This window comes from Pongo pygmaeus, chromosome X, assembly GCF_028885625.2.
Source record: "Pongo pygmaeus isolate AG05252 chromosome X, NHGRI_mPonPyg2-v2.0_pri, whole genome shotgun sequence".
Lineage (NCBI taxonomy): Eukaryota > Metazoa > Chordata > Mammalia > Primates > Hominidae > Pongo > Pongo pygmaeus.
The window spans coordinates 16,234,439-16,246,505 of NC_072396.2; the positions used below are offsets into that span (position 1 = coordinate 16,234,439).

A 12,067-nucleotide genomic window follows, 5' to 3' on the forward strand; every position below is an offset into this window, starting at 1 on the left:
TAACATAGCTAGATCTTTTTTTTCCAGACCCTCCCTATCCTAAAGAGATTAACAAAGATCTGAATAGGAAATATTTCTCGTCTGTTGTCTCTAAGGGCAGCCACTATAAGACTTCAAAAGAACTTTGGTCTCCACAATCTTTATCTTAACCTGAACATTCCCTTTCTACCAATCCCAGGTCATTAGACAAACTCAACCAATTGTCAACCAGAAAATGTTTAAATTTACCTATAGCCTAGAAGCCCCCCACAACCCCCACCCCAGCTTTGAGCTGTCCTGCCTTCCTGGACCAAACCAATGCATTTCTTAAATGTATTTGATTGATGTCTCATGCCTCTCTAAAATGTATAAAAACAAGCTGTACCCTGAGCACCATGGGCACATGTTCTCAGGTCCTCCTGTGGGCTGTGTCACAGGCCACAGTCACCCATATTTGGCTCAGAATAAATCTCTTCAAATATTTTACAGAGTTCGACTCTTTTCGTCAACACCTGGTTTGGCCTGGAAAGGTAGGATACCTCTAAGCAGGGGCTTACAGGTCATAAGTAAGTGGATTCAAAGATTTTCTGTTTGGCAGTTGGTGGAAAAAGTTAAGCTTTGCCTAAAGAGTTGAAGTCAACTGAAAGAAATGCTTGAGTTAAGATAAGGGGGATTGTAGAAGCCAAGGTTCTTGTTATGTAGATGAAGCCTCCCAGTAGCAGGCTTCAGAGAGATTAGATGGTAAACATCTCTTATGGGACCTTAAAAGGTGTCAGATCTCTCCTGGATCAGGAAAAGACCTGGAAAGGGACAGGGGCTCTCTACAGAATGCACATTTCTCCCACAAGGGATGGCTTTGCAGGGCCATTTCAAAATATGTCAAAGAAATATATTTTGGGGTAAGGCTGGGTGCAGTAACTCACACCTGTAATCCCAGCACTTTGGGAGGCCGAGGCAGGTGGATCACCTGAGGTCAGGAGTTCAAGATCAGCCTGGCCAACATGGTGAAATCCCATCTCTACTAAAAATACAAAAATTAGCCAGGTGTGGTGGTACGCACCTGTAATCCCAGCTACTCAGGAGGCTGAGGCAAAAGAATCACTTGAACCCAGGAGGCAGAGGTTCCAGGTGAGCTGAGATCACGCCATTGCACTCCAGCCTGGGCGACAAGAGCGAAATTCTCTCTCAAAAAATAAATAAATAAATTTTGGGGTAAAATACTTTGATTTCTTTGAGAGCCTGCTGTCTGTCATGTGATGCTATACCAGGGTCAGGTTGGAGGTGGGTATTTTATTGCTTCAGAGATTCTGTTATGTCAGTCTTATGATCTCTATTTGAGTGTTAATGCTGGTCAGTTGTGCCTAAACTCTAAAGGGAGAGGATATAATGAGGTATGCCCAACCTCTCTTCCCTTCATGGCCTGAACTAGTTCTTCAGGTTTCTTTGGGATCCCCCTGGCCAGGGTAGGGGGGACCCATTCAGTCCGTTGGGGAGCTTACAATTTCATTTCTGGTTCTCATGTGCAAAGTCCTTAGCTAGTGATGTCACACAGTGAGGACTCAGTGTTGGCAGCTACTTCTGGTACTACAATTGTTATCATCATCATAGGCTCAGTGCCTGTCTCAGATGTTTAAATCTGACCATTTTAAGAGGAGGCAAAGCAAAATAAGGAGTGAATGAAAGTAGGAGGTTGTGGCAAATTCAGAAAGCAGCATTTCAGGTCAGCCCTGTGCTCTATGCTCATCATATCTTTGAATCTTTGGCTGTCAACTCAGATTGCTGTTTGCTGTTATCTCAGGTAGCAGACAGTAACTGTTGATAGTCCTAACTTTGGAGACTTGTAATATAATAAGATAAAGATAAAAGCCTATACCTATTATCCAGTGTGGAAATAAAATCAGTTTCCCTTAGGTATCATCTGGTGAAATTTAGTCTAATGGTCACATAAACAGATTTAGGCATGAAATCGTAGACCATAGGAAAGTGCATTTAATAATTCTTAATTGAATGAAATATAAAGAATATCAGGTAAAATGGAAATGATACTGATTTGTTATTCCAATGATTCTTAATGTTGATGATCTCCCTACTTGTAGAAGAAAGAGAAACATGTTAGGATAATAGGGACTAAAGAAGCCAGCAGTGTATAAAATGTAGCCACTAACCCCATGTGGGTATTTACATGTAAATTTAAATTCATTAAATTTTTATAGCTACATATGCCTAGATCTTAATATACTGGACATTTCTATCATCAGAGGAAGTTCTATTTGACAGCAGTAATCTATATCATAACTGTACTGTGTTTGAAAGTTATTATTTCTCCAATTAATTTTGAAGAATACAAATAAAGCCTGGAGAGTAAGAAAAAGTTTGTTTTGCAGTGTTTTCACAAAGAATTCTGAAATATAGACTCAGGATGCCCCTAGATTGTCTTTTATTAACATGCAAATAACCTTAAGAAAAAATGAGCTGATTAAGAGCCACTTAGAATTGCATTAATGGCCTCAGGGTTATCTTCAGCTGCCTGGGACTGACAAATAGCCCTGGAACTGACCAGGGAATGTGGGCTTTAGTCTCCTGTGCTGATAACTGCACAGGTATCCTGTGGCTAATGGACTCGGCATCCAAGTTCCTTTTATAGCCCTGATGATGCTCTAACAAGGCAATTTGTGATTCTGCGATCATCCTCAACCAAGTCATATGGAGGGTCCCTGTGTATACACCCATCACTGCATTAAGGCCAAGGCCTACACGGATATCTTCAGTAACATGAGGAAGTAGCACATAGAAGGGCAGTGCATAGCATGGGACCAGATAAAAAGCACATGAGGACATAAGGCAATGCTTTCTGGTAGATAAATAACATAAGCCACAAATATGAGCCATATGGGTCATTCTATATTTTCTAATAGGCCAGGTACAGTGGCTCATGCCCGTAAGCCCAGGACTTTGGGAGGCCAAGGTGGGATGATCGCTTGAGGCCGGGAGTTTGAGACCTGCCTGGGCAGCATAGCAACACCCCATCTCTACAATAAAATAAAATAAAAATATGAGTAATTCTATATTTTGTAATAACCACATCTTAAAAAGTGCAAGTAAACAGGTCAAATTAATTTGACTAGTATGCTTTATTTAACCAAATATATCTAAAATATTATCACTTTAACATGAAATGAATATAAGAATTATAAATGAAATTTTAATATTATTTATTTTGTACTGAGCCTTCGAAGTTCCTGGTATTGTACATTTATATAGTACATCTCAATTTAGACTAGCACACAGGGACAGTGCTACCATATTGGGGAGCTCAGGAACAGAGAGAATAGGTGTTGAGGAGTAAAAACAGATGAAAGATGCTTTATTTAAGGTGGGAGTGTCAGAGAAGGGGCTTGAACTGACCTTGAAAGCCTAGTAGAATTTTAAGGAACAAACGAATAACAGATATATACGATTAGGTGAACCTAAGAGGTGTTCAGGGTAAACCAGCTTGCCTGGTAGAGAGATGGTGGCTGTGAGGTAATGGGTAGAGAGCCTTGGTATCAATTTGTTTGGTTTTCTGTATCAGTAAAATAAGCATTTAGTACCTCTTCTGTGCCTTGTACCAAGTAAAGCCCAGGAGACTATAGAAAAAGTGGAGGACACAGACCTCATGGACTTGGAGTTGACACAGGCCCTTTGGGCAGATAAAGCAAGCACAGATTACCTGAGGAATGGTTGGATGCTAAATGGTGTGAAAGCAAATTCAGTGTGTGTTCAGAAAAAGCAAAGCTCAGAGTGGTTGGAGAGTATGTCATCAGGGAGATAAGACTTGAACTGGAAAAGATTTCTATAAGTGTTAAGGAAAAGGAAGGGCTTCTAAGCACAAGCCAAAGTGGGACTAAAGGCCAGGCATGGGGGCTCATGCCTGTAATCCTAGCACTTTGGAAGGCCAAGACAAGAGGATAGCTTGAGCCCAGGAGTTCAAGACCAGCCTGGGCAACATAGCGAGACCCTATCTCTACAAAAAATTTTATTTAAAAAGTTTTTAGCCGGGTGTGGTGGCTCACGCCTGTAATCCCAGCACTTTGGGAGGCCAAGGCGGGTGGATCACGAGGTCAGGAGATGGAGACCATCCTGGCTAACAAGGTGAAACCATGTCTCTACTAAAAATACAAAAATTTAGCCGGGTGTGGTGGCAGGCACCTGTAGTCCCAGCTACTCAGGAGGCTGAGGCAGGAGAATGGCATGAACCCGGGAGGCGGAGCTTGCAGTGAGCCGAGATTGCGCCACTGCTCTCCAGCCTGGGCAACAGAGTGAGACTCCATCTCAAAAAAAAAAAAAAAAAAAAAATTTAAAAACCAAAATGGACAGCTGGGTGCGGTGGCTCATACCTGTAATCCCAGCACTTCGGGAGGCCAAGGCAGGTGGATCACGAGGTCAGGAGTTCGAGACCAGCCTGGCCAAGATGGTGAAACCCCATCTCTACTAAAAATACCAAAAATTAGGCCAGGTGCGGTGGCTCACACCTGTAATCCTAGCACTTTGGGAGGCCGCAGATCACAAGGTCAAGAGATCGAGACCATCATGGCTACTGAAGAAGACATGGTGAAACCCCGTCTCTACTAAAAAACAGAAAAATTAGCTGGGCGTTATGGTGGGTGCCTGTAGTCCCAGCTACGCGGGAGGCTGAGGCAGGAGAATCGCTTGACCCCAGGAGTCGGAGGTTGCAGTGAGCTGAGATCACGCCACTGCACTCCAGCCTAGCGACAGAGCGAGACTCAAAAACAAACAAACAAGAACAAAAAAAACCCACAAAAATTAGCCGGGCATGGTGATAGGCACCTATAATCCCAGCTACTCGGGAGGCTGACGCAGGAGAATTGCTTGAACCCAGGAGACGGAGGTTGCAGTGAGCCGAGATCGTGCCACTGCACTCTAGCCTGGGTGACAGAGCGAGACTCCATCTCAAAAAAAAAAAAAACCCCAAAGTAGACATAAACTTATGTAGGTAGGCAGTTGTAAGAAGAGTAGCATGCTAAGGGGAATAGCATGACAAGAAAAGTAGCATAGGAACACCAGAGTTTGGGAAGAATGAGGAAAATGAGATTAGATAAGTGAGATGGGTTCTAATAGGAAAACCTGGGCATTGAACATAGAAGTTACAACTTGATATACTGTCTTTAGCATAGGAGCAATGTGACAAAGGTGGTTATTTAGGAAAATTGCTGAGTGGCAGAACTCAGGAGTAGAGGAGAGTTAGAAAAGAGGAAAAGCAACCAAGAGGCTTTGTATGAAGTCTGGGGGTTAGGGTTCTGAACTAGGCTGCTGTTCTGGGCAAGGTGAAGAAGAGATAAACCTGAATGATTCTTAAAGAAAAATAATGAAATAAAGCAAAAAGGAGAAGCGAACTGTCTTATTCTGTTTGGGCTGCTGTAACAAAGTACCTCAGACTGGACAATTTATACACAACAGAAATTTGTTGCTCACAGTTCTGGAGGCCAGAAGTCCGAAAAACCAAGGTGCCAGTAGATTCAGTGTCTGATGAGGGTTCTCTTTGCTTCAAAGAATTTGCCTTCTTGCTGCATCCTCACACGGTGGAAGGAGCTCAGAAGCTTTCTCAAGCTTCTTTTATAAGGTTATTAATCCCGATCATGAGGGCTCTGCCTTCGTGACTATGTCACCTTCCAGTGGCCTCAGCTCTTAATACCATCACCTTGGGGAAAAGGATTTCAGCGTGTGCATTTTTGGGTTTTATTTTTTTATTTTTATTTTTATTTTTTGAGACAGGGTCTTGCTCTGTTGCCCAGAGTGGAGTGCAGTGGCACAATTTCAGCTCACTGCAGCCTCCACCTCCCGGGTTCAAGAGATTCTCCTGCCTCAGCCTCTCAAGTAGCTGGGACTACAGGTATGAGCCACCACACCCAGCTAATTTTTTGTATTTTTACTAGAAATGGTGTCTCCCCATGTTGGCCAGGCTGGTCTCAAACTACTGACCTCAACTGATCTGCCCACCTTGGCCTGCCAAAGTGTTGGGATTACAGGTGCAAGCCACCGCTGCCTGGCTAAATTTTGAGGAGACGCATACATTCACACCATAGCACAAATCTTCCCAGTGATGCTCCTCATCTTATTCCATCCACAAGTATTGACCGAAAGCCAGCTGGCTTACAGAGCAGTGAGGAAGGCAGATAATTAGACCCATATGCATATAATTATAACTGCACCTATGTAATAAATGTCATGAAAGAAAAATCGGAGTGCTATGATTTAAAAATTATAATATGAAGTGATTGTATTATAAGAGAGTAGCCAGAGATCACTTTGTCAAGGTGACAATTAAGCCCAAGACCTAAAGATAATGGGAGCCAGCCCTGAGCCAAATGAGGGGTAATTGATTTCTGTGGAGGAGGAGCACGAAGAAAGGGACTAAGGCAGGAATGAGCTTTCCATGTTTCAAGGGCTGAAAGAAGGACAGTGCCAAAGCTGGGGAAATAGGTGGTTGCAGCAAACTGAATGTTCATGACCCCCTAACATTTGTGTGTTGAAATCCTAACCCCTAAGGTGATGGCATTAAGAGGTGGGGCTTTGGGGAGGTGATTAGATCGTGAGGGCAGAGTTCTCATGAATAGGATTAGTTCCCAATATAAAAGAGACCCCAGAGAGCTCCCTCGTACCTTCTACCATGTGAAGACAGCAAGGAGGCTGTCTATGAACCAGAAGGTAGGCCCTTGCCAGACACCCAGTCTGCTGGTGCCTTGATCTTGGACTTCCCAGACTCCAGAACTGTGAGAAATATATTTCTCTTATTTATAAGCCACCTAGTCTATGACATTCTGTCATAGCAGGCTGAATGGACTAAGACAGTGCTAAAGAACAAAATAAATCAAACCTAGGACTACTCATATAAACAACTAAAATCAAGCACTTCCTCAACATGGAATCCTCTGCAGGGCTTTTGTTGCCCATCAGCTACAAATTACTGACACCTTTTTTTTTTTTTTTTTTTTTTTTTTTGAGATGGAGTCTTGCCCTGTTGCCCCGGCTGGAGTGCAATGACACAATCTCAGCTCACTGCAACCTCCACCTCCCGGTTTCAAGCAATTCTCCTGCCTCAGCCTCCCTGAGTAGCTGGGATTATAGATGCGCACCACCACGCCCAGCTAATTTTTTGTATCTTTAGTAGAGACGGGGTTTCATCATGTTGGCCAGGCTGGTCTTGAACTCCTGACCTCAGGTGATCCGCCTGCCTCGGCCTCCCAAAGTGCTGAGATTACAGGCATGAGCCACCGCACCCGGCCGACACTTTCTTAATGATGGTATGCCTTTGTTAGCATAAACCACGGTTGATAAAATCACTATCTGTTTATTTCATTTTCCCTATACAAGAAGAACCTGAAAATGAAGCTTCTGTTAGACCACTTAATCATCTTATTTTTGAGGTAAAATATGAGCAACTACCAGGAAATTGTTTTGATCTGATTTTTGCTTAAATAGAGGAAAAGGAAGGGAGTAGGAGAGAACAAAAGTGTCAGTTTATCTTTAGCAAAACAAACCCTTGGCAAAAAATTGGCTTCAGTAAGGGGGCAGTGACCAAGGACCCCTTCCCCACACAGTGAGTTGGATGTCTAACCTAGATGGTCTAGTTTAGTAAAGGAGGAGGTGGGTAGGAGGAAAGAAAACCTGGAAGCTGAACTTGTAAACTCAAGGGCATAAACTGATCGTGTCATTATGGTCATTAAGGAGCAATTGAAGGAACAGGCCCAGTTTTCTTGGGCTGGTATTTGCGTGAGTGTGAGTGTTGATACTTCCCATTTCATGAATGAGATGGGGAACAATTAAGGATGACCAAGGTGTCGTCTTAGGGGCCTAATCACTCCAGTTCTTCCCTAGTCGTCATAGGAGACCCTCATTGAATGGCTTTGAAGAGTGTGAATTCTCAAATTATCAGCCACAGTCTGAGTGTCTCAGAGGGGAAGGTGCATAGTCCCTTTGTGTCAGGAATCTTTAAAAACAGAATCAGGGCCTTTCAAGGGCTTTCTAGAAGTTAAAAAATTAACACAATTTGAATCATTTTTCAGATCATTTGAATCCTTTCAAATCATTTGAATTTGAGCTTTTTCCCCCCGAGCAATGGCAGTTGGATACGTTACAGGGCATATGTTTATTTTATTTTTTATTTTTGCCTTTAAAAGAGATGTTTATTCATGATGAATATGAATCTAAGTGTTTGGGTGGATATAACAGAACCAAATGTAACAGAAATTTAAGATCATCTTTCCCTCTAAGATGAAAAATATGGTATATGATATGTTATTGGATAAAATTACTAAACATTTTTAGACCCTGAGGTTGTATGTGTTATGACGTTGGCTGCTGCATAGTTGCCATGATTGCTTTTTCAAATTGTTAATTTCTTTCTTTTTTAAAATTTCTATTTTTATTTTACATTCAGGGGTTACATATGCAGATTTGTTACATGGGTGTATTGCATGGTGATGAGGTTTGGGCTTCTATTGATCCTGTCACCCAGAAAGTGAACATAGTACCTAATAGGATGTTTTCCAGAAGGGCATATGTTTAATAAGATACCACAGGGCAACAAAAAAGGAGGAAGATGTGGCTCCTGCCCACAAGGAATTTGCATTCTAATTAGATTATGACAGTATGGCCCAGATTTCATTTCAGATGTGCCAGTTCATGTGCATTTTCCATTTTAGTTTTCTGAAACAGAGACTTCTTGTTCTTTAAAGTTCTTGTTCTTCACAAGTCGTTTTATACTAAGGAAAAAAAAAAAAACAAAACCAGAACATTGGGTTCAGACCTCTCCAGAGATGAGAGTACTGCATTATATGAAGAAATAGAAAGAAAAGAGTATTATGAGTTTGCATGCACCTTTTATCTTTAGACCAGGGTTTCTCAACTTTGGCACTATTGGCTTTTGGGTCAGGATGGTTCTTTGTCTTGTGGGAGCCCATCCAGTGCATTGTAGGATCTTTAGCAGCATCCCTGGCCTCTAAGCTCTAGATGTCACTAGCACCCTCTCCCAGTTTTGCCATCCGAAAATGTCTCCAGACATTGCTAAATGTTTTTGGGGGACTGAATTGCTCTCTCTGTTGAAAACCACTGATTTAGGCACTCTCAGGAGAGCTCTTTGTCTGTATTGCTGGAGCACTTTTATAAATAAAACAAAACAAAACAAAACACTAAGGTTAAGATACTGACTTAACGGTCAGGCGCAATGGTTCACGCCTGTAATCCCAGCACTTTGGGAGGCCGAGGTGGGTGGATAACTTGAGGCCAGGAGTTCAAGCCCATCCTGGCCAACACGGCAAAACCCCATCTCTACTAAAAATACACAAAAGTTAGCCGGGTGTGGTGGCATGCACCTGTAATCCCAGTTACTCAGGAGGCTGAGGCAGGAGAATTGCTTGAACCCAGGAGTTGGAGGTTGCAGTGAGCCAAGATCATGCCACTGCACTCCAGCCTGGGAGACAGAGCAAGACTCCGTCTAAAAAAAAAAACAAACAAACAAAAAAAGATATTGACTTCCAGCTTTCAGCAATTACCGAAGGAAGAGGATTATCTGCTCTGTCAGAGTAAACCAGAGGCAGGTTTCTGCTTTTTATGGAAATAGGAGATGATACTGCCATACATGAGGGATTTGACAGAGTAACAAAACAACTACCTTAGTTTCATCCTTATTCTTTTTTTTTTTGAGACAGAGTCTTACTCTGTCACCCAGGCTGGAGTGCAGTGGCACAATCTCGGCTCACTACAACCGCCATCTCCCGGGTTCAAGCGATTTTCCTGCCTCAGCCTCCCGAGTAGCTGAGACTACAGGCGTGTGCCACCACACCCGGCTAATTTTTAATAGAGACAGGGTTTCACTGTGTCTCGATCTCCTGACCTCATGATCCGCCAAAGTGCTGGGATTACAGGCGTGAGCCACTGTGCCCGGTCAGTCTCATCCTTATTCTTAGTGGTGGGGCGAGATGCAGAGCGTTGTTGGTAATGATTTCCCTCATGTTTCTCCTAGTTTTCCTGTTGTTCTTGATTCTACCCATCCGTGGTACTTCTAAAAGACAGGGAAATGGACCACCCCAAACTGATATACATTGGTTCTGCTCATCACACATGGGGATCTCAACAGGCCACTCTGTGTTATCAGCAAGTCTGCTGATACTTACCAGGGACTTGCTACAGAGACCTGGTGCTTGACTCTGGAAGAAAATCAGCATCAGCAATGTCTTCAGTGCCTGTGGAGGATAAATTATATGTGTACACCTTAATAGATAATCTCCACATCCCTGTGACACACTGCAACCTCCAGGGACCTTAGCAATGCCGATGTTCTACCCAGGTTTTGCAGGATGGCTGCCTGGTCCTCAGAGTTTGCTTACATAGGAGGTGAACTCAACTCAGTACGCACAGTTATGTGGGGCGAGCATCTTACGGGATGCAGGCTACGCAAGTCTTTTTTTCTACCAGCCAACCAGTTAAACACTGACAATACTGATTCAATGTTTCCTTTCCCAAAGTTCTCCCATTTCCTTTTTTGAAAATAAATCTGTTATTGAAAATTAAATTAATTTGTCTTTGTATTTAAAGCCACTTTGGGGAGTTGGGGGTTGGGAAATTCTCAACGAAGAAAAGAAACTCATTTATGAATACCCTATTTCCACATGGCACTAAACTCCATGCATTATACTGTGATCACAGCACTGATTGCACTTGGTTTAGGTGAGCTTAGTAGGCAGACTGAGATGTGTTGGTTTTGCAAGATGCCAAAATGCTATTCCTCTGCTAGGTGCTCTCTGACCTATCTTAATCCTCTACTTTTGTGTATCGATTAAACCCCTAAGTGGCTGTATTCGTCAGGGTTCTCCAGAAGCAGAACCAATAAGGTATATAGATAGAGAGATAGATGAGAGGGAATTTATTAGTGGAAATTGCTCACACGATTATAGAGGCTGGGAAGTCCCATGACAGGCCATCTGCAAGCCGGAGACCCTGAGATACTGGTAGTATGGGACAGTCCAAGACACAGGCCTCAGAACCAGGGAAACTGATGGTATAACTCTCAGTCTGAGGCCAAATGCCTGAGAACCCAGAGAGGTGCTGGTGTAAGTTCTGGAGTCCAAAGGCTGGGAAGCCTATAGCTGTTACCCAAGGACAGGAGCAGAAGAGTGTATCCAAGATCCAGCAGATAGATGGACACATTCAGTTTTTCCATGTTTTTGTTCTCTGTGGCCCCCCAGCAGTTTAGATGATACCTGCCCACATTGAGGGCGGATCTTTCCCACCTAGTCCACTCAGAATTACATGCTAGTCTCCTCTGTAAACACCCCCAGAGAAACACCCCAGGTTTCTAGGTATCCTTTAATCCAGTCAAGTCAGTACCTAAAAGTAACCATCATAGTGGCTAATTCCTAAGGCTTTTAGTTTCCATTAGCCCTGACAGGTTCTCCAGAAGTACAGTAGACAGGCTTTTTTTTTTTTTCTTTTGAGACATGGTTTGGGTCTGTTGCCCAGGCTGGAGTGCAGTGGTGCGATCATGGCTCACAACAGCCTCGACCTCCTGGCTCAATCCTCCCACTTTAGCCTCCCCGGTAGCTAGGACTACAGGTGTGTACCACCACGCCTGGATAATTTTTTGTATATTTTGTAGAGACAGGATTTCGCTGTGTTTCCTAGGCTGGTCTCAAACTCCTGGCCTCAAGTGATCCACCTGCCTTGGCCTCCCAAAGTGCTGGGATTATAGGAGTGAGCCACCGCACTCGGTCCAACAGTCTTGATAATAGGCTGACCTGCTTTCTCTTAGTGCATCCACTCTGGGAGAGCGTGGACCTGGTTCCTGGGGGCGATCGACAGTCACCCATCAACATTCGGTGGAGGGACAGTGTTTATGATCCCGGCTTAAAACCACTCACCATCTCTTATGACCCAGCCACCTGCCTCCACGTCTGGAATAATGGGTACTCTTTCCTCGTGGAATTTGAAGATTCTACAGATAAATCAGGTGAGGGCAAGATCTGGTGGTCTTGTAAGGAGTTAAAGAAACAGTGTCATGTTAACACGGACACATCAAACTCTCTCCATGACA

General features: G+C 43.3%; 1 protein-coding gene across 6 annotated transcripts in view; it reads left to right on the forward strand.

The window, feature by feature from the left end:
- The window catches only part of CA5B (carbonic anhydrase 5B), a 47,987-nt gene that overhangs the window by 14,173 nt on the left and 21,747 nt on the right, over nucleotides 1–12,067 (forward strand). For all 6 annotated transcript variants that reach the window (XM_054471317.2, XM_054471315.2, XM_063660605.1 and 3 more), the window contains one exon: nucleotides 11,786–11,983. In XM_054471317.2, the coding sequence (XP_054327292.1) occupies nucleotides 11,786–11,983 (198 nt within the window). The remainder of the gene's footprint in view (nucleotides 1–11,785; nucleotides 11,984–12,067) is intronic.